The sequence below is a fragment of the Diplotaxodon limnothrissa genome, linkage group LG19 (assembly GCF_057381915.1).
Source record: "Diplotaxodon limnothrissa isolate DT_005_m linkage group LG19, D_limnothrissa_male_GT1.1, whole genome shotgun sequence".
In the NCBI taxonomy this organism is placed as follows: Eukaryota; Metazoa; Chordata; class Actinopteri; order Cichliformes; family Cichlidae; genus Diplotaxodon; species Diplotaxodon limnothrissa.
Genome location: NC_140614.1, coordinates 18,985,073 through 19,007,814, shown reverse-complemented (window position 1 = coordinate 19,007,814; position 22,742 = coordinate 18,985,073). Strand labels below are relative to the sequence as shown.

The 22,742-nt window shown below is 41.7% G+C and overlaps 2 protein-coding genes across 2 annotated transcripts in view; one reads left to right on the top strand and one right to left on the bottom strand.

Moving 5' to 3' along the window:
- LOC146612019 (dynactin subunit 1-like) overlaps nt 1–2,211 on the top strand; it is a 35,433-nt gene extending 33,222 nt beyond the window's left edge. Inside the window, exons 29-30 of the mRNA XM_085342419.1 lie at nt 115–204; nt 352–2,211. Of these exons, the coding sequence (XP_085198545.1) occupies nt 115–204; nt 352–489 (228 nt within the window). The 3' untranslated portion in view covers nt 490–2,211. The remainder of the gene's footprint in view (nt 1–114; nt 205–351) is intronic.
- A 247-nt stretch (nt 2,212–2,458) lies between these two features.
- On the bottom strand, nt 2,459–15,445 carry alms1 (ALMS1 centrosome and basal body associated protein). Its single transcript, XM_085342621.1, has 18 exons — nt 15,385–15,445; nt 14,047–14,179; nt 13,602–13,713; nt 11,639–13,496; nt 11,368–11,527; nt 10,029–11,198; nt 9,689–9,804; nt 8,183–9,281; nt 7,966–8,085; nt 6,858–7,013; nt 5,665–6,626; nt 5,209–5,326; nt 4,733–4,912; nt 3,537–3,781; nt 3,194–3,359; nt 2,953–3,010; nt 2,745–2,844; nt 2,459–2,532 (listed from the first exon to the last, which is right to left on the bottom strand). Exons 1-18 carry the CDS (start codon nt 15,397–15,399, stop codon nt 2,488–2,490), a joined length of 6,813 nt encoding a protein of 2,270 aa, XP_085198747.1. The 5' UTR covers nt 15,400–15,445; the 3' UTR covers nt 2,459–2,487.
- Between the last annotated feature and the right edge of the window lie 7,297 nt (nt 15,446–22,742).

The window sequence follows — 22,742 nt, the reverse complement described above, 5'->3', positions numbered from 1 at the left end:
ACAGAGAGAATAAGCTGATAAAAATGCACAAAAGTTACATTAAAACATTACTGTTCAAGCTGATGCTGAACTTGAAGTACTCACCTTAGTCTTCATCTCTTCTGCTTCTGTCAGGACGAGGTAGCAGAACATGTCGTCAACCTGCAGCCCGGAGCCCGAGTCTCATCTGATTTCGCCACGTTCCCTTCGACCTCATTTGTTAAGGTAAGTCTGCTGGTCCATGCACTCTGGTAAAGCTCTGTTTTGACTTGGAGGTGGATGAATGAAAGCTTTTGGAGGTCTCACAGTAGCAACAGGGTACAAATACTTGTGAATTTAAAGTTCTAAAGCCGACTGCTTTTCTGTGTTTAGGTGAAGGAGGAGAAGAAGGGTGACACTGTGCTGGTGGGAAGGGTCATGGTGCCGTGTCCCCGCGGTCAGGAGCAGGTCCACCGCCTCGTCCTGTCACAGTCGGAGCTTTGGCGAGTTCACAGTCTGCTGCGGACCTAAACATCACATGCCCCGCCTTCCCGCCAGCCGCACCAAAACACTCCACCACCATCAGCTTTTTCTCCAGGGCCAAACAAGTCAAACCAGGAGGCTTTTTAGGTTATTAGCTATGAGATTACAACCTGCAGCTCTGGCATCAAAGTGCACAGGTGAAGGCTAAAACGTAGAAATATAGAAGTCTGAATTTGTTAGTCGACTGACAAGCAGCTTATTGGCAACTGTGTTAGTCATTGTCACATTAAGTTTTGAAGACTGAGAAGTCTTCCTCAGATTTTTAGCGTTTTTAAATGTCGAGGGTTTTCATGTGTTATTTGAATATCAGTGGAATCTACACTGATGGCTTGAAAAACATTTATTGTAATTATTCCTATTTTAAGACATTTTAAAAGAACTGAGAAAATAACTGGGGAGATTAACTACTAGTGATTACTTTCAGTCCAGGTCAGAGGCTAAAGAGAAGGACTGTTCTGTTTTTTCACACAGCCAAAATCAGACTGCACATCTTTGCACATGTGACTTGTTTCAGGCAACTCTGCATTTGACTGAGGCCTTGCTGGCTGTAAATTGGAACCTGGATGATGAGATTGTGATGCCATCCTTGTAATTTACGTCTAGATTTTGTTTTATGGCCAGAAAAACAGAGATACAAGCGACAATGCTCTTGCATGCTGCCCAGATTCACCAAATCTATGTAGTAGAAAATGAGCCAGCCTCCTCCTGCACCCTGGTGTGGTTTATATTTGGCCAGAACATTGGATGTTGTTTCATATTTCCCGTTTGCAGTTATTGCCTAACGAGATGTGAAGAATCATGAGCCTGTGCTGTAAACTTTCATGAGGTGTCACAGTGACGTTCTCCGTTTTAAGAACATTGCTGTAAAAGGAAAGGAGCACTGAAATGATGGATTTGCCAGTTTAAGTGAGCGGGCATTGACACGGTTTTTTTGGGGTTTTTTTGCACATTTAATTTAAATACTGAGCCTTCTGAAGTTAAATACAAACTGAGGGTTTTAGTGTTTACCTCTGTGGCTTTGCTGGCTGCACAGAACAGAAAAATAAAACAAAAACATTAAGCTCAGTGGTTTTCCTGAAATTCTTCTGCAGATTTACACACAATCTGGCTGCACTTTAGCCAGAGCATTACATGGTTTAAATGATTTCACATATACTACACTTTTGGTGTAACCTGTAACTGTGTACTTTATTGGCTTGGTATAAATGACACACTGGTCGCACTGGTGATATTCGACTGCATTGCTTGTGTTCTGCCGAGCTTCCCGTTGCTGTAGATTTTGTAAACTTTGTCCGAGCCTTAAACCTGCAGAGAGCCTTTTGGTAAAGATCAGTCACCTGTCTTATTTTCAATTTGTTTCAACCAAACATTGTTTAAGCAAAGCAACATCTTTGCCAAAGAGTCTTTGTTTTTCTTCTCTTCACATCTGCCATGTTTGATTTTCAAGGAGCTTTTAATTTATTATTAATTTGTCTAATAGACTGTTTTGTTTACACAGTGCTGTCATAACTTGAAGTTTTATTTATTAATGGGAATCTAAGTAACTGTAGTTAAAGAGGGAAATGCAGACATCTCTTATTTATTGGTTGTAATATTTATCTGTGCTCTCAGTGAGCAGCTGATGTACTGAAACTGCAGCTTGTCTTACCTTTTTCCTTGTGTGGCTTCTTGCTCATGCACAACCAATAACTGATCAATAAAGACATTAAAACAAGCATTTCACCGTCTTGAATCTACTGTGGGTTAAGCAAAAACAATAATTTACATCTAAAACATGTAAATTTGTTCAAATTTAGTTTATTTTAACATAAAAACATTTTCTAGTTGCGAATTTGACCTTAAAAACAAACAAACAAAAACATCAGAGATGTTTCCATTTAAATGTAATTCTAATTTCAACATAATCTTTAAATTAAAAATATGTACATTAAAAGTGTAAAAAATAGTTTCACGTCGTTGATTTCAATATCCAGTCTCTTGTTCTGATTATTGCCACGCTGATCTTCTGCCCAGGAGTCTGTTTGTGATTCTCTAAAAGAGACACAAAACACAGTCATTGATTCGATTCACACAACGTTACAGTTTGACACAGCAAGCAGTCTTAAAGACATCTGTGGTTTCAATCATACAAACTGCTTTAACACACAACTTTCTTCTAATTTGAGCGCGTGAGGCTTATTTATAGGAACATGTAATTGGAGTGCTCGAAGCACGGACACATGAATGACAAAAGGTGTTTGTACCTTGTTGAAAAGTTGTGCATTCAGTCGGTAAGTGTGATACTCTGCTTTCCTTCGTTCCTCCTCTCTCCTCCTCTGCACCTCTGGCAGATTCTCGTATATCCTGACGGAGAGACAGTGTTCAGTAGAAGATAGACTGACACTGATACTGTGTGAGGTACAGTTATGGTTCTGATGTCGTCACATAAAATGAATCATAACAGCAGCTTACTGTTTGGACCTCTGGATCATCTCCTTCCTGGGAACGGCCCTCTGGAGCAGAGCAGCGCCTTCAGAGAGAGAAACAAACCATAATTAAAAACTAACTGAATAACTCTCTAAGCTAAATCAAAAAAGACCTTATAGTCCCTCAGGTAACATTTACTGGATATAAGAAGGACAAGTGGACAGATTATCAGCTCAGTAAACTAAAAGTTCTTTGAGCAGCATCCATCCCCTCCGCTGTTTGGTACCTGCAGGCCTTGGCAGCCTCCCAGCTCCTCCTGGGTGGTTAAATAGATCCCCCCTCTCTTGGATTAAAGCAGCTTGTAGCTTCCTCTCCTCCACCTGCAGAAACAGACGATTCACCCTCTGCATGGACCGGGAAATAAACTCTGGACGATGCATCTCCAAGGCCTCCTGCAAAGTAACAGGAAACCGACAGTGTTACCTTTTTAATTGGTATTATGATGGTAAAGTTTATCTTGCTGACACCCATGATAGAAGCCTTTAAGTAGGTAAGTTACACGTCTGAAATTCAAATCTTTTCATACAATTCCTACGACTATAATTCTCTAAAGAGGAATATAAGCTAACCTGAAGTGACATGTATGCTGGACCAGAAGACATCATGTGTTTAGGATCAGGCTCCGGCTCCAGTTCAGGCTCAGAGTGATGTTTGTTTGTGTCCTCATGCACTTGTCTCTGTCTGAGCGGCTGTCTCCATGGGTTGATTCTGCTGTACGGTTCAAACCAGGCGATGTTTGGTCTCTCTTCCTCCGGCTGGTTCTCCTTCCTTGCCTCTGACAGCAGGCCGTCAGCAGAGATGAACCATGAAACGGCTGAAAAAGCCCACAGAAAAAATTTAACCAAGAATAAAACAGGGATTTAATTTAGAAAATGAAAATTTACAGTTAGCTACAAACAGGGATGGGCACCGGTTCTAACATAAACGGTAGTAACCAGACCGAAAAGCAGCGCACATTTCCTGAGATTTTTTTCCCTGAGATGCCGTACACTTTTAATTCTAGCCAATCATTTTACCCTTGCAAGCGTAGTAGGCGGGCCCAGGTACATACGTTCTTTTAGAGCAGAGCTACAGATTAAAAATGTCCAAGGCGAAGCGGTCAAAGTCTGGCTGTACTTCACAGCAAAAGATGCAAACTCAGCAGCCTGCAACAAGTGCTTTAAGGTGATACTGTGCAAAGGAGGTAACACCTCGAATCTGATGAAACACCTGGCGAAGCATAGCGTTATTTTTAAAAGCCGAAAAATGCACCGTATTTGATAACTTGCTGCAAGACCTCACACCGAGTGCAGGTGTGGGGTGTGCACCTGTTATCGGACCCGGAGTTAGCAACATCCCCCAAGAACCCGAAGAATAGAGTCCTGGTCCCTAGCCCTGCCAGTGTAGCAGAAATGATGATGGATGATGATGGCAGCAGCCGTTCTTCTCTGCGTGAGTAGCTTAATGTTGTTCGTGTGTATTTTACGTTGAGTAGGCTAACCACGTTATTACATTAATGCACGTAAGGTGAACTAGCAAACACCGTCGTAGTTACATGCGGCTGTCTTCTTGTTTGATGGCAGATACTCTCTTCACCCTGGCCAAAAAGGCTAAAATGACCAAAGAAAAAGTAGAAAACAGCTAAACATGAGAGGTTTTTGGACAAAGTTTGTGTTCTCCATTCTTTAAGCACCGGCACCGTTTCAAAAGTACTGGTTTGACACCGGTATCGATAAAACCTAAACGATACCCACCCCTAGCTACAAATCGTTGCTAGTTTACAAACCTTTAGGGTAAGGCTTTGGTGGGGTTCTCTTGCTCCTCCTCCGCCCTCCTCTTTCTCTCACTACGCTGGACGAAGACAACGAGATCTGCTTGAAAGCTCTAGCTCCTCCCGGGGAAGGGAACGTGGTTCCAACATCTCTGGTGTGTCGTCGAGTCCCGTTATGAACAATCTCCAGGTCACCTGTGTGAATTTGGACTGAATGTATATTAACTCCATCACATGTGCTTCACTCGTGTTAAAAAACACTCCTGCCTTATTTTCAGGAGAAAGCCTTAAAAGCGTGACAAACACAAATGAATACATTTTATGCCAAGGAATTTTAACAGAAATGTAATCTTAGCACAGACGATTTCACAAAGATTTTACAGCACCAGCAGCTGGTGCCAATAAACCTTTACAAAAAGGACCAGAATGTTCTTGTATATCACAATTTTAACTAAATCTGATGAATCAGTGGGACATGCGTCTTCTCTGACCTGCCTGGATTCTTTTGTTCACCAGTTTAATGGCCTTCCTACCCGGCAGACTCCGGGAAGGCCTGTGGTGTGAAGGGACGCTGTAAGTGCTGGTCGACGATACAGAGTCAGCAGCAACCTGAAGACGAATACAGTAACATCAAATGTTATAAAAAGTTATAATTTTTCACTCACCTGCCACTTTGTTAGGTAATGTTCAACTACTCATTATTGTAAATATCTAATTAGTCAATTATATGGCAACAACTTTGTGCTTTTAGGCATGTGGAGATGGTCAAAATGACTCGCTGAAATTCAAACTTGTTGGTACCAGACGGGCTAGTCAAAGTATTTCAGAACTTGCTGATCTACTGAAACACAACCATCTCTAGTGTTTACTTTTGCTTTACAGATTAGTGAACATTCCTTAAGATCGGTTTAATAATCTCTTACTCAGCAGCACGCAGATATACATACCGACTGATCAGTGCTGGTTGTCACTGACAGTGCAGAGGCGTGAGGAGGCTTTCTGTTTCTTCCTCCACTGTCCTTCCTCTCTTCTTTTTGCTTGTTGATGGTGTTGTACAGTTTACTGAGGCTTGGGGCGCTTTTCAGGTGCTGTACTTTGTGGGGGCCAAAGACTCGGATCAGTCGGGCTGTGTCCACAGTGGACATGGAGCCAGACGTGGTAGACAGGGTCTCCAACACATGTCTGTCTCTGGGAGAGGCGTACTGGCTCGGGGAGGAGCTGTGGGAGAAGCTGGAGGTGAGGGAGGCATGGCTGCCATCCTCTGTAGACCGGCAGGTTTCATCAACACGAAAGCTCAGTTGAATGGGAGATTCAGTTTTTCTCTGTCCTCTTAATTTACTCCCATCTTCTCTGACTTCACCTCCTACACTCCTCTTAATCTCCCCCAAAGTCTGCTTTATTTCTTTCTTCCTCTTTGACACATCCTCTCTCCTCCTCTCCTGTTCTGGATGATAACCAGTCACCTTCTGTGCATCACACACATTAAATCCCCTTGCACTTTGAATAAGGCGAGAAAGGTGCTCTAAACGCTCCAGAAGTGATGCTTCTCTGTCACTGCTGGGATGCAACTCCTCCGTGGTCCACTGATCGCAGAACTTTTGCCACAACTGGTCCAGAGGGTGCTCAGAACCCCTCTGCTGCTCGCTTCCTGTCTGAGGCTCAGAGGTTTGGACCCAGTGATTGTTTCCTTTACCGTAGTCCATTTCAGAAATAAACGGCTGAAACCTCTCAGGGTGAGACTCGCTTTGATGGTGTTGGGTGAACTGGATTGGGCTGGTCCCCTGGTCTCTCTTGAAGGTTTCTTGATTCCTCAGTAACGATTCCTCGATAAAAGTGACAGAAACCTGAGAAGAAGGCTTTAGTCTTTGGCTCACAGTCTGCAAGCTTTTATTCGATGTTGTAGAGGCATCTGTCAGGAGACACACACACAGAAAAATTACACACAGTAACAGGACACCAAGAACCAGCTAGTTTTCAGACACAAAACTGTCCAACTTAACATTTACAGCAACTTCAAAAAAATTAATGAACTCACATGATTACCTTTTTTCCACATACTAGTAACATAATGTTTCAGAATCAAACCAAAGAAATAAAGGAGGTATCCAGTGTGAATATGCATGCGTCGTGTTCAGGTTACCTCTCTTCCTATTTTCTTGCATGGTCAAGTTGGCAGTTTTCAGCCTCTTGCTGTAGATGCCCTCTGTGTGTCTGATGGTCACTCCGCGGTCCAACCCTGGGTCCTTGTTCCCGAGGACGTCACTGCTAAAGTGAGGAGGCACGGCGTCGTCTGAGCCTAGTTAGAATTCAATACTCTCTGTTATCTCATGAGGAGTGGCATTCAGAGCAAAACACGACTATTCTTCTTGTAAAAGCAAAACAACAACAAAAAAAACCAGTTAAAAAAAGTAAGCGAAATATTTTGGGTAAATATTTTGAAAAGATGTTCAGGGACAGCCTGCGCTTGTCGTCTCAGGGTCTCAGCCCTGCCTTTGTTTCACCCAGCCCCTGAACATGAATAATTAATGTGCTGCTTGGTGTACATTACAAAGAACCAGCTGCTACCCATTCAAGCACAGGAGAAATGAGAGCTCACAATTCAATTCCCAGCATGCCTCTGAATTCTTATTTCTAATCCTTTGAACATGTTTTACAGCTTGCAGTGTGATTTACGAAAGCATTAAAGATGCAAAAATGGCCCCAAAAATTCACGTTATAGACATAAATAATATATTTTATTAATAATATATATTAACAGACCTCTCTGCATTGAATCATATCTGTTATTAACCTCTGTCTCTCTTCCACAGCGTGTCTTTTATCCTGTCTTCCTTCTCTCACCCCAACCGGTCGCAGCAGATGGCCGCCCCTCCCTGAGCCTGGTTCTGCTGGAGGTTTCTTCCTGTTAAAAGGGAGTTTTTCCTCCCCACTGTTGCCAAAGTGCTTGCTCATAGGGGGTCATATGATTGTTGGGTTTTTCTCTGTATCTATGAAGCGCCTTGAGGCGACTTATGTTGTGATTTGGCGCTATATAAATAAAATTGAATTGAATTGAATTTTGTTCAAAGAAAAGAAAAAAACCACCCTAAACTCACCAGGTATGAAACTGTGGTTTAAGATCTAACAGTGTGAACAGACTACAAGCTGCGAGCTGAACTGCAGATGTTAAAATCCTCATCTTGTGACACTTCAGCACAGCAATATGGGAACAAGGCTGAAAAAGAAAAAAAAATCTGTGATAAATGTACCTGTGTGGGTGCTCTCCATGGTGGTGTCAGATGCCTCTGTGGAGGAGAGATCAGCCTCTATGTGAGGGACATAGAAGACCTCCTCACTGCCATGAGGTTTATAAGGCAGCAGGACAGGCACTGAAGTAGGAGGGAGATGCAGTTGGAATCAGTTGGTATTATGACTGATGTATTGCTGAAATTACAGACAATTAAAAAAGGGAAAAAAAAAAACTACCTGGGGTTTCGGTGTTAAAGGGTCTTGTTGAAATTTCAGATCTTTCACGTGGTGTAAAGGGCTGTGCAGACGTGGTGGTCATCCTCTCCTGAGGCACAACAGTTTTAAAAACAGTAGAGCTGTTGGATCTTTCAGGCAGCCGCTGTCGTGATGGCTCTCTGGTGTCGCACCACTCAGGTGGACTGGACAAACCGACACCTTCATCCGGACTGCTGGCGGCTGATAAAGAATTTGTCCCCCTGAGACATTCATTAGGTGGCAGCCTTGAGATTACATCAGCCTGACTGGAGTAGACTATAGAGGTGAAGCTGGGATCTGTAGCTTTGGGGGGCAGAGTGAGATCGACATGTGAGCTGTGACCTGTATGGGCGGAGGTTTCAACTACAGATGAGCCTGTGGCCTGATCTAAAGCATGACTAACACCCATACCAGAAGCAGATAACTTACTATCTGGCCTGAATGACTGTGTGCTGTTGTATCTGACAGTCACATCTACTTTATCTAAACCCTGTGAGGGAGGAAGCGGCTCTTCAAACTGGCCTCCCTCAGTGTCTTGCCTCTTCTGATTGGCTGGTGCAGACTGAGTCACATTTTGATTCGTGCTGTGCAAACTGTTACTAGGTCCATGCACTGATGATTGTTCCCTGGTTGTTGTTTGTAGTAAATCAACCCCATGCTCTTCAGTCAGTTGCCTGTCTGTTGTTGTGGTTCTGACGGCTCCTGATGAGAGCTCGGTCAGGCGGAGGGGCTCTGGGGCTGGGCTGATGGGAGGTGGGGAAGTGGAATTTGAGGGGGAGGTGGAGCTTCTGTGGGTGGCGATAGTGATGGATGTGAAGACCTGAGGTTTTTTAGTAGGAAGCGTCACTCCTTCTCTGGCAGCAATTTCACACACTCGAGCTTCTAGGTCTGACTGAAGAGCAGTTTGTAGCAGTGTCCTGGAGTCGCGGGTGGTCCTACTCAGGCTGTGCAGCAGCTGGATTGGCTCATTTATAGCATCCCTAGGAACAGCAAACGTCTCCGCAGATTGAGATGGATCAAGCTCCCTCGAGATTTTAACACTGGATGCTACACTGCTCTCTGTATCTGTGCTGAACTGGCTCTGAAAGAGGCAAAAAACAAGTCTGTGTCAAATAGGGAGACCAGGAAAGGACATTGTTGGTGTTATACGTGTTCTTCATTCACCACACATCAAATATTTTTGCACTGCAAACCTGCATGTGAACCATAACTGGTGACAGTTTTATTATTATTATAATTTGTCTACAACAAATTAACATTTGCCCACAGCAGTCCTGCAACACACCAGTTACCTTGAGTATGAGAGCTGTCCAGACACGTTTAGCAGATGATAAATAAACGTTTACACAAATTTAGTTTAAAATGCATACAAACGTACGTATTTACATTTTATAATTCACTATATTTAAGTACATTGCTACAAATTACATACGGCGGTTGCCTACTTTGTAAAGTGCAGTAATTAAGAGTCGTTCTTATAATAATTACCTTTATGGGATTTTTTAACAGCAGTTCTCGCTTGATCTCTTCTATCCGCCTTCTATCTTCTTCGTCCAGCTGCAGAGGCTCACACTGCTGTCCTGATAGCTTCAGCTTAATCCATTCTGCAACATTAAGACACGCTTTTTCATCTGACAAAGACGTCTTTGATGTCTTAAGCTACAATTTAAATAGGATCACAATTTAAACTAGATCAAATCTAAACAAATTTGAAGGGTCAAGTTGTGCAGCTAGTGGTCAGTGCGGCAGGTGAATTTTTGAAATTATCTAAAATGTTAAAACCTTAGATGTAAGAAACTCATTCATGAGTGTATGTTAATTGTTTTACCTCTAGCTTTGCTCTCCTCTTGGTCTGAAATGCTCGGTGTACTGGAGACCATGGTGGATGGAGATTCACTCTGCAGCAACTTGGCCACTCTGGCTGTCAGTGAGCTTTCACAGCTCCCATCACTCATCACTCCTTGATCAGCATCCTTGAGGATGGGTGAGGAGGACCTGCTCTGTGAAGCACCTTCAGAGGGAGTGTTTTCCTCCTCCTCCTCTGGGACATCAACTGAATCTGTAGGCGTAGAAGTGAGCTCTTGTGTACTCACAGCTGGTGGAGGTTTGATGGCCACCGGCTGTGTGGGGGCTTTGTCAGGAGGTGCAGCACTGCAGCCCTCAGGCTCTGTCCGGAAGGCTGATTTGGAGAGGACAAGTGACATCCCTGCACCATTAACATTGCTATCTTGTGGTGTTTTGTATGCCACTTTGGTTGGTGCAGTAAAAACAGCTTGTGTGGATAAATAATCAGATTGCAACGATCGATTTACACCTTTCTGACCAAAAGAGCTTTTCCTCATCTTCTCTGAGGTCAGCATGGAGTCAGAGGAGGATCTGGTCCAAAGCAGTGAGGAACATGTTCTTTGGTCTCCAGTTGTAGAGGACGAGGACAAATCCTCAAGTCTGCTGGTTTTCTTCTTCAGTAATGGGGATATGTCCTGATCGGGGAGAAGACGGGGGCTAATGGGGGAGGTTGAGGAAGCCGCAGAAGACCCAGTGGACATTATGGTCTCTGTATGAGAGACCAGTTTACGGATTTCCAACAAGGCCTTGGAGCTAACGAAAGAATCTTCTGCACTTTGATCTGCACTACGACTTGTTTGTAAAAGCAACTCCAAGCTTCTTTCTCTGTGCCTCTCCTTGACAGCTGGTGGCATGTCAGGGTTAAATTTGTCTTCTACCTGGCTGATTCCCCCACTGCTGCTTAAACTGCTGTCCTTCTGCTGTTGGCAAGGCTGCGGTATGGAAGAACGAGTGTTTTCATTGGGTGAGGTGTAAGGTGCCAGTTTGTGTTTACTCTGTCTAGCTTCTGTATGTGATGTAGGAGAAGTCCACCTGGCCTGCTCTGGGATAGTTGCCGCTGGACAGAGACTGTCCAGGCTGAACGGTATGGATATGCTGGAGTCTACTGACAGAATGCTGGACTGGGAAAACTCCTCTTTGTGGGGACTGCCACCTGAAAACACAATACCATATTTCAAACTGTAAAACCCCTCAAATTTGGGTACTTAAATGGGTGTGTGAACAGGATATATGACCATATTTTCATTGCCTGAGGAATTTTTAAAATCTCAACAGCTTTTCATAAAAGTAAACCTGTAATAGTAATTGTTGAGGTTAGATACCCTCGGAGGGTTGAGTGCTTTTAGTTGGGGTTCCAGTAGATCCTTTAATTGTGCAGAACTCAGTGGGAGAGAATTCAGGCTCTCTGATTGGTCCCCTGGGCACAAACGGAGTCAGGATTGTAGATGGAGACTGGTCTATACCCAAGTTACGAAGATACAACTGGAAAAAAAAAAAAAAAAAAACAGAGAGAAGACCAGATAATAAAGTGTAAGTCTAAACATAGAGTATTTTTCCCAGGTTGTTTTTTTTTTTTTTTTTTTTTAAATTTACCGGAATTCGTTCATCAATGTTGAGCTCTCGAGGCTTGGGGAGAGGTGGTGTTGACAGTTTTGAAGTCCACGAGGGTACGTAGTTATCAATTTCTAGGCTGACAACAGATGACGTCCCAATGGAAGTTCCTAACTTTACTCCGCTGCAACTATCTTGAGAACTCGAAAGTGTCAAGTCTCGATCAAGTGACACATCACTGAAGTGACCGAGGCTTGTGAGATGTGAGGTTTGAATTGTATTGGTTTGATCATGATGATGAGCATCATCATCCTGGTTTTGACTCTTGTCTCTTTCTGAAGGGCTGTCGATCTGCTGATCTTTTTGAACTGACATCACAACTGTGCTAAGAGAAGAGTGAGACTGTGACCTGCCTAGGGGTGAGGCAGAGGGTGGTACTGCAGACCCCGTGTTCTCCTCATCAGCAAGAGCACTGCCCACTGCCTCCGTTCTTCTTGGAGAAGAATAGCCAGAAGGTGCTGTTGAGGAGGTCTGTGTGGCAGCACCTGAAACAAGAGGCTGCTGTAAACTCCTAATCTTCTGACTAACCAGTTCATTCAGGCTGCCAGATACTGCGTCATAACCTTTCTGTTTAGAGGGGATGCTAGAAAATCCCTGCAGTGACAGTCTATCAAACAAAGACACCTTGCCTGAACTCTGATTTGCCCTCCACGCATCTACTTTCTGCATATAGTTTAGACTTGGGAGGGACTGGACTTTTGCAGAGGCAGCATCCTCTTGGCACTGAGTGGCTGTGTTTGTGTTATGGGTGCAAACTACAGGAAAAGCTGGTTGTTGAGAAATTTTTGTGACTGACTGATAAGAGTTCTCTTTACTAGATTCAATGGAGGAAAGGTGCCCCAATTTATCCTTAACACTGGATTTGGTTGGGGCATTAAAAATCCCTGGAGTGGACTGAGACTGTGGAAGAAAACCCAGGTAGGAGCCATCCAACCCTGTATGGTTTCCTGAGGACCAGAGGTCTTGCTCTCTGCAAACCCGTTCAACACCTGTTGAAAATGGCCCTGTCCATTGCATACCAACCACATTTGTTCTACTCGCACTTGGCTTCCCCTCAGACATCTGTTTGAGATTAGGTGTGAGAGATGGACCAGGTGGCGTAGGACGTTTTTGCTGTTTGTTTTTGGATTCAGCTTCAATCCTGCTGCGTTTCTCTACTTCAGAGAGCAGCTCTCTATGTAACATTTCACTACTCTCATCAGGCTGAGTACTGCGGGAACCCACAGTGATGTTAGACACTTCAGATAACACTGTTTGTGGTTGGTCAGGATCTGAAACTTTGTGCTGCTGTTGTGTCTGCTGCTGGGGAAAAGAGACTTCACCTGGAGGGTGTTCTCTTACATCAGTAGTTTGCTGAGTGGTCAGTTCACAAACCTCAGTACTTTTAGACTCTTCTGTAGAAGGCTCTGTTCTCTTCACAGAGGTTTCAGAGGCAGAGGAAGTAGCACTGCTATTGCTGCTAAGCATCCCAACATCTTTCTGCAGGAGCTTCAGAAGATGCTGAGCAGGTATATTCTTACTCAGAAAGAAAGTCTCATCTTCAACAGGTTCTCCTTCTAGCTTTGCTCCAGGTTTAATCAAGGTCTCTAGGTCCTTCTCTCTGCTACTCATATCAATGACAATCACTGGGGGATGAACCCTTTCCTCTCGTTTACTTTGCTCCCCTGGTGATAGACTGTGCTGAGAGAGGGAGCAGCAGCTGCTTTCTCCTTCTTCAGAAAGGATGCTTGCCTGGGCCAATGGGTGCTGGGATAATGAGCCACGCTCAGAGGTACAAGTGGTGTGATCCTGGGATAAAAACTGAAACCGCTCTGAAGCCATGGAAACATCAGGGTATGCCCTTAAAACGTAAATAATAATTATCCATCTACATGTTATACATTCACACAATATGTAGAAAACTATGCACACAGAGCAAGCGATTAAGATGACTTTTTTTTCTTACCTTAGAGGGGCAAATTCTGTCTCACTTTGTTGTAATAAAGAAAACTCAGTGAGGTTGTGATCAACTCCAGGTAATAGGGAAAGGGCTGGAGACATGTTACTGTCCTGAACATCTAACAAAGTGCAGAATGAACACACACAAATTAAAAAAAGCAGCAATCTAACATAAAACTATGGTAAGACCCATCAGTGTTGGCAGCCTCCTGTTGTCATGAATAAATCATACATCAAACAAAATCTGTTTGATGACAAAGTCAGAGTTAAGTGGGCTGAGACACTTGCAAAAGATGAAGAGATTAAAGCTCTGCTGACACTCCAGTAGTATACAATCTGCAAACTCTACTTTGTCTATACCAAATCTACCAAATGTATCATGCAGAGGAAATAGGGGTTTAATATACTGATAGCATTGCAATCTACAATCATTACTGTGTTAATATCCATACCTAACTGTAGAGCAGGTGTTCTTGGCTGCTGAAGTTCAGAATGTCTTTGTGTTCCTAGTTGGCTTATGTGTGTTTGTCCAGCGGAACGGCTCACATCTTCATCTGCTGTCAACTCAGGAGATGCTGCCCTCCTCTGTGAAAAGAATCACACTTTAATTCTGGCAGCATTTCATTTACAGGAGGTCCCGCATTACTACATGGTGGTTTGAGGGCATCAAACGAAACTGAGCAATCAATAACTCTGCTTGAGACAAGCCAATGTCTGTTGAGAAAAACGTCTGTTACTTGATGAGCAAAGTGGAAAGCAGAAAGTTCATACATTCATCCCATGCAGCTCTGATTCCAGTTTGATTACACCAGTATTACACTGTTGTCAGTCAGAAGTCAGAGGAAAATTCCCAGACTGATTTGAGCTGATAGGAAGGCAACAGCAACTCAAACAAGTGTTTGTTACAACCAAAGTATGCAGAAGATGTACAATACATGAAACCTTTAACAAATAAGCTACGGTAGGACCAGCAAGACCAGACCACGTGCCTTTGGTATCACAGGAAAGCAAGAAACTGAAACCAAAGTCTGCAACGGGCTCACCCAAACGGGACAAAATAAGACGAGAAAAACGTTGTTTGGTTTGGTTTCAGGTGGGTCCTTTCTTACCAAATGAGCATCATTTAAACACCGCAGTTTACCTGAGTATTGTTGCTGATCATCTCAGTACATAATACAATTATCGACACTCTTCTATTTTGGATAAAGAACACGCTCTTCTCCTCGTTTCTTCATTCGTAAAATTTTTGGAGTTCTTCCTTTTAGAAATGATGGTGGATAGCTACAGACTGTAATGATCCTCATAGCAAGTCTGTGTTTTTTTGGTTTTTTTTTTAACTATATAAACAAAGCATTATTGTAATCTAACATCTCTATCTCAGTTAATTTTATAAACAAATCTGCGGTTTTTCGAGTCGGCACATTAGCAGCATTTAGTCATCAAAGTGATTTATTTATAACTAACAGACTAAATGGACTGACAAACTAGAAGCAACAGGTTACATTTAACCTGGTGTAACTCAAGAGACTAACCATTGACTAATGTGCATATTCTTTACGTTTGTTGCAACTGGACATGGAACAAGGAACATTATACTGGAGAGACTTGGGTAACGTTAAATGCTAGTTAGCAAAGCGGTTAGCATTTAGCTAGCTAGCCAGCTAGCTACTAATATCGCCAACACTGTGATTATATTCACATTTCCCGCCTTGAGAATTACTTTAAAGGCTCCCGAACCACGAGTTCCAATATTATCACACCAGAAGACAAGCTGCAATCGTGCAAATTACCTCTGGAGGTTCCATGCTGTCGTTTTTGTTGTTGTTGTTGTTGTTACTGCTGACAGTCCGCCACAACGAGCGCGCCTCCACCTTTTCCTAGCAACAAGGGGCGTTGCTAGGAAATACAAGCTCCTCAGCAAGGGACGTTCTTCTTCTTCTGTGGTGTTGGCACTTGGCACTTTACATCTCCTTATGTTATCTTACTGCCTCCTTTTGATTCTTTCAGTCGTAATTTATATTCGTGAAAAAGTCCCATTCCCTCCACTGATCTATAGACAGACGAGCTCACTTTTAGATTGATGTCCAGTATCTCCGAACTTTGTATAGTTGGGTCTTGTTTTACAGCACTCAGGAATGAAGACATGCTCCTGATACATGTTATAATAGTCATAAATGATTTTTTATTATTATTTTTTTGTGCATACTTGTCCCACTTACATTATTCAGATAATCAAATAAATGTTTAATATTAGACAAAGATCTATCTCTCTATCTGGTAGTTAATTAGTTTGAGCAGCAGGTGGCGGTGCTGCATAAAATAAATGAATTCACCTAAGACTCAAACATATTTCAGCTCCTATCCTTAATAACTGGTCCCAAATCAATTACAAGTCATGAATTAGCCCGCTTAAATGATGAGACCAGCTAATTTATCAACACTAACACAGCATTGTAAATCTGAATATTTCTATTTTAAAATCTACAACATTATGAGTAACTAAAACTTTAATAAGTTTACTCAGAAACTTTTCCTTTTGGCTTGTCAGAGTAAAAGTTTGATGTACCAGATGTAACATCTGCTACATCTTTTTCCAAAACAGCAGCCAAGGGCTGTGAGTGAGCTAAGGGGTAAATTGAGTTAGCAGTTCACCTTATCCCACCATAAGCCACTGAAATTGAATTAAATCTCGGAAATATAAACTGGTATTTTAATGTAATATCACATAATTGGCTTGGTTTTAGTAATTTATTTTAGTTTACTGGGTTTATTTGATTGGTGTATGTGTGCTCTGTCCCAAACTCCTCCTGTCATGAGAAGCAGAAGATGCTTTGAACCAGATTATAATCATAAATACATTTCCACCTGTAGTCCTTAATAGCCTGACAAGTTAGATATGACAGAAAAGCTATTGTGTTAAGAAACTAAACAATAAAAGACTGGGGTTCATTGTCCCTTTATACAGTCATTGGTTTGAATCTTTGTCTACTAAAGCTGTGTGACTAAGAATCAGCTGCTTTTTTTTTTTTTTTGCAGGTTGTAGGCCCTTGTCTGTATTTTTTCCAGCCCTTGTAAGTTTATAAATCTAAGTGATAGACACACTAAAGTCTCAGGGTAATACAGTGCAATACACCAGTGATCAGCTATAATCCTTAACTTTACTAAAGGATTTATGCAGCACATTAGGTTCTTTCAGCGTGTTTCCTTTTCTGCTTTTTTAACTTTACTGAAGACATAGAGCATAATTTCAGTGAGGATCTTGTCAGGTCAAAGGTCAAAGCTGCCACTTCCCTTCCTGGAAGCTTGTGGTCAACATAAGCAGCTGTTACCGGCAGTGTTGAAAGCTGCTCCATTTCTTTCTTTCCCATCCCTTTCTTTAAAAAGCACTGGGCAACGTGCCAGTGTACTTTTTGCGTCTTCATTTGCCCTCTCTCACATCCACAGCACGCTCGCACACTAACGCCCGGTGGAGTGCATGAACACATGAGTACACACATGCAAAGCAAGCCCCCGAGGGGTGCCCAAAAGTTTCCGGTCCGGAAGGCCGGACACAGAAACTCAGGAAACAATTGGGTGTCAGAGAGGTCCATGGAGTATTCGCTCCCTCCTGAAGTGTCGTTGCTGTTTTCCAGGCAGCAGAAACAACTCTCCATCTGGTTCCCCGTCTTCCTTTGTTGACAGGAGAGCGTGCTGGCATCATTCTGTCTCAGGATGAATGTGCTGCTGATACACAATGGAAGATGGCATTTATGTATTTATACATGCTATTAGCCACCGCTTTGAGCTTTTGGCTTTTGTTTTGCAGGTTCTAGACAAACATGTGTAACGTCATAGGTGCCATTCAGACTTTTGTTGTGTTATTAAAATAAAACAAAATAACAAATTTTTTTTAATGGCATGTTAAGTTGTTCTCTACCACATTTTGGGTTGGAACAATGTGTAAAAAGTAAATAGAGGTAAAAAAACAAACAAACAAAGTTTTTTTTTATCACTTTGTCATTAAAATTCCACATTTGATTTAAAACAGTAAAAAGAGAATGTGTAAAAATCTGAAACTGACAGAGCTATAGTTTTATTAAATAATGTACACTCTTTGTTCTAGGTTTACTTGCTCATATGCTCATTGTTCTAAATGCAGTATGTAATTGCATGGCAGCAGCTCAGTGCATTCAGGCATTTAGACATGATTAGTCACATCTTCCTTCCTCATCTGCTTGACCTCCAGTTTCCTTCATGTTAGTTTTGTTATGCCTATTTCCCATGCTTTTTTTCAACTCAGTATTTTTGGTGTAATTACTTTTGGTCTTTTTTGTATTTGGCATCCTAGTCTGCCATATGATGGCCCAATTTAAACTACATCTTAACAGGAAGACGTCTAAAAACCATTGTCAGTGAGCATAGTCCAAAATTTAGATTCAAACTTTAGCGTGCAAAGGGAAAACAAAGACTAAAAAGAACATGAAATGCTATCAGCCACCTTCTCTGGAAACACGTCCCATGGATGCTGCAGAAAAGGGACCAGCTAGCTTGTTATCAGCATTGGTGAAGGTGTGGCGGGTGGTCATTAGTACACTTTTCATAGATAACTTGTACATCTGCGAAGGCACCATTAATGCTAACTGATGTGTACAGGTTTGTGGGGAGCATATGCTACAGATGTGTTTCAGCAAGACAATAATAAACTTAATAATAAAGGTTTTCATGCATTCTGCACAGTAAAAGACTCCAGGCCCATAAGAAACATTATACAAAGTAAGTAAGGACAAGGGAGGCACCAAACTGTCAAGCACCTGATATATCAAACAAGGTAAAAGTACAATACCAAGCCCCCACTTAAACAACTTGTTTTTTTTTCTATTTACCCCCCCCCCCCCACACACACACACACACTATTCTGCTTAACTCCAAACCCGTTTTGTAACGAGGTTACCAAAGGTTTCAGTTTTCTGACAGAAAGAGCTTGCTAAGCAGTCTTTGACATTTCACAATCGTTTCACATGAAATCTGCAATGTTAAACAAAAACCTTTTAAGGAAACTCTGCAGGGTGCAGGTCCTTGCATAACCATATCACAACCATATAATTATATAAAGTAAAAAAGCTGTGCAGCTTTTAGGTGTTCTTGAGTCTCTTCATTTGAGTATTTAACCTGATCTTTTCTTTGTTTTCTGGTCTTTTGAAACAGCTTCAAATAACTGTCGCAGCAGTGCAAGGAAGGAAGCGCTTTTGAAATGAATAATAACATTTCAGCTTCAGTCTATGATATGCTGTCATTATATCTTAAATCACTCTATCTCGCTTGAATCTGCATTTTACAAAGCGGGTAAACTTTGTAAAAGGTGATAGGCTTCAGTGTGATTCTAAATGTTTTCCCAGAAGTCTTGCAGCTGCTGTCTTACTGTAATCTATTACACAAGCTAATAAGGAAGCTGTGCCAGAAAGTGCTTTGCTGATGGGATAGACAGAGGAGGCTTTGAAGCGTGGTTTAGGTCATTCTTGCATTATCGTACTCCCTAAACGAACAGCACAGAGCACACCCATGAAGAATGGAAAACATGCAGGTCATTTGATGTGCTAAACAAGGATAAAGTTAAAGTTTTACTGTAATATAGATATAATTATTTGAGTATTAGCAGTTAAACTTTATCTCATCATTGCTACTTTGTGGCTATCCATGGAGGACCGATACAGGTTTGATTTTCCACCACGCCCTCTACACCTAGAGAAAGGTGTTTGTGTTTTTAAATTCTCTTATAGTCTTGATTTGTTCCACTGTTTCATGTAGAAAGTAATTTTATGACATTATATAGAGATATTAACTTCAAATTGATACACATGATTTCTTTTTTCCATGATGTGATCAGAATATCTAAAATACCCGCTGAATATTTGATCCTGTTTTGTGCGTCTTTGTTCTTTATGAGCTTATAAAAAGCTGCAGGAATGTAGATTCAAAGGTCAGACTCTTTTATGACAGGTGAACTCTGAACTTTACAAGTTGAGATTCTAGGTGACAAGTGCCAATGTGCAACCCTTTTGCTTTATATTACTTCTAATTATAACATAAACTTTATAAACTTTGGACCATAAACCTTAGGGTATTTAGTGTGGCTCAGATTCAAGTTTCCAGATAGAGCCAGCACACTTGATGGAGGCATGTTCTATCTAAAGTGCAAACAAACCTCTCACCCTGATCTAATCTGACTCCAAAAATCCCCTAACCATATAAAATCTTCATGGCTGACATTGTGATAAAATGTGTGAAGCGTAAGCACCATGAAACCAAAGACACGAGACCCTCTGATCCTCCTTCACCTGTCCTTTTTCTAACCCGGTCACTTTTTGTTACTCCCCCCTCACCGCCTAGACCCCTCAGGGGAACGTAACAGTTATCGCCCCATGAGCATGACGGCACACACAGCCACCAAACAAGCTGCTCCCTTTTGAGCCGAGTGCCAGACAACACTGACTCTTTGAGTCCGATCACAAAGACCAACTGAGACTTGTCTCAGACCAAATGCCAAGTATCCCGAAGGCATCTTGCACATTGCAGTTACTCTTATGATGAAGAGAAAAGCCTTGAATACACTCTTTGCACACATTTGTACTGTGATGTTCAACACGTGCTGCCTCTCCACAACTGCCTGGTATTCCTGGCTCTAATAATAAAACCATGAAATAATTGCTCACGTACATGCAGTACGATTGAGGCTCTTTTAGCTGCACATTCAGATGGTAAATAGACAGTATTTCAGACTATATTTTTTTCAGACTTGCAGACAAAGTGCTGTTTTTCTGATCGTAGCTTTTAAAAACCTTCCAATTCAATTTTGTTTTTGTAGCAATAATTCATAAGAGTTGCTTTCAGGTAAGAGGATCAGATCAGTCAATCAATCCACTTTGAACAGCAGTTGGTGACAGTGGGATGAAGAACTCCCATTTAACAGAAAGAGATCTCCAGCAGAGGCAGACTTGTGAAGGGCCAGCCATCTATAACAACTGATTGGAGGGTGAGGGCAAAGAAAAGAGAACAAATGGATCATTGAATAAATGACATTAATTGATTTTCTTAATGAATATGTCTAAACACAGGAGGAGTGATGATGTTTCTCCATTTCACAGCTTTATTTGCAAGTGTTAAACGATGCCTATTTTAGAATGGAATCACAACTGGAGGATAGCCGGGTAACAAACTGTAGGTAAAAATGAGGCCTTTCATATGATAGAACCTGTTTTAACCAGCAGCCCATCTCATATGGTGATGTGACCCTTGAAATGCACTTTTTGAATCTTCCTTCAGTGCATATCAGAAACTGGATCGAACATCCAGAGCACCAAAGCTTGTTTCTGTTACTCCATCTCACAGCCATTATACATCATTGCTGTTTAATGTTTATGTTATAGCCCATTATTTTGATGCTTCGATTTATGGTGACGATTGGAGTGAGTGTAAGACTGTATTTCTCCCTGATTTTTAAAGCGATTGAAATCTTTTTTTTCTGTCCTGACCTTTTTCATATGGATAAATCATGTACTTATTAACTTATAAAGGACTAGATCTCTAGAAGTGGTAAACTTTTACCTACTCTTGTTTGGGTATAGTAGCTATATAATATGTAAAAGTTTAGATTTGAGATATTTAATAGTTTGTTACATATGGCACAGGGAGTGTAAGCATTTACGCAGATGGTACTTATATTCCCCTTTGTTTTAATTTGACTTTGAATTTGTTTTCTTGATATGAAAGTATCCACAGAATAAACCAAGATAAAACAAGAATCTAAGGCTCAAAAATACTCAAAGTTTGAATGAAAAAGTGGAACATTTCAAGCCACCCCCGTATACTTCTGTGAGTTAGATATGCAAGAGTTATTGCATAGAAAATGTGCTTATTTAGAGGTGGCAACATTTGTTTTAAGACTTTGTTGATTTTAATTGAACTGACCACTTAAGAAATTGATTCAAAAAACTCAGACTGAGTCGTTTTGACGAAGTTGCAGAGTGATGATTTAAGTTTTGCTTCAACCGCACTGTAATAGGAGACGTTTGTGTTTCTGCCACGCTCAGCACGTTTTCATGCTGAGCTCTCCTTTTAGTTCGGTTCAGTGAGAATCATCAGTGCTCAGCATCGGCTCATATTCAAAGTGTGAGCACTTTCGGATCTTTAAATTGTGTTTCGGCTCCGCTACCCAAACGACAGATACGGGAAATCTGTCACAGCTCATGCAGTAACTCTACAGTGTAGCAGATATGTATGAATAATAATCTGTTCTCACGTTAATAGTTTATCTAAGTGTTTGAACGATGAGTATTATTTCAGTGATTTCATTAACTATGTAATTACACTTGGTGCCACTTGCAACATTTTCTCCCATCAAGTGAGAAAGACAGGTGTTAGGACCCCTCCCTTGTCTGTGAAGTATAGGGGGCACACTGGCTGGCCACAAAACAGGAGAAACAAACTACGTCCCACAAATTTGCCACCTTAATCTTCAATAACAACTGAAGCTAGACAGGACTAACGCAACACTTCCCAGCACTTAATGGTTAAAAGAGAGGGCGAAGCACTTGTTGCTAGAGCTATATGTACTTTTCCACAAATGATCTTGATGCTGCTCTGCTGTGGCAAACGGGTGTGGTAACCTGGAACAGAGAGGGAGGGAGGGAGAGCAGCTCTCTTCTAAGAAGAGGCTAAAAGGTCAGTGGACATAACAACAGTTAAGAAACTCATTATTCTCACTTCTGAGTAAAACCCCCTGTTATAACCTCTGAGATGGTGGATTTGAACCTATGACCTTGTTAATATGATGCAACAGTTCTAACCACTGCTCCACTATTGCTCAGTGTCAGTGTGCTGTTTTATTAATTTCCCCCAACTACATGATGTTCATCTTACACCATTTTCACACACCTTCAAACGGAGACGCAACAAAAGAAAAAGAAAAAAAGTTTTAAATAGAGATTAAAAATATCAGCCGCTGTCCGTTTTAAGCCTTTTCTACAACTTTTTGGAGGCTCTCTGAGCAGATTTCTTGTAAGTGGAAGACGATCATAGTTTCTGTGGGCGACTGTGCCAACAAAAACTGGTTGTCAAGCAAACATTAACCTTATGTTCTTTTAGCAGATCAGATGTCAGCAGCCTGGCTCCA

Excerpts from the sequence above, each read along its gene's own strand:
- alms1 (XM_085342621.1), bottom strand. Across the intron at positions 11,528-11,638 it reads ACATTGATGAACGAATTCCG|TTGTATCTTCGTAACTTGGG; the intron begins GTAAATTTAAAA and ends TTTTTTTTCCAG. Across the intron at positions 3,782-4,732 it reads ACCAAAGCCTTACCCTAAAG|CCGTTTCATGGTTCATCTCT; the intron begins GTTTGTAAACTA and ends GGGCTTTTTCAG.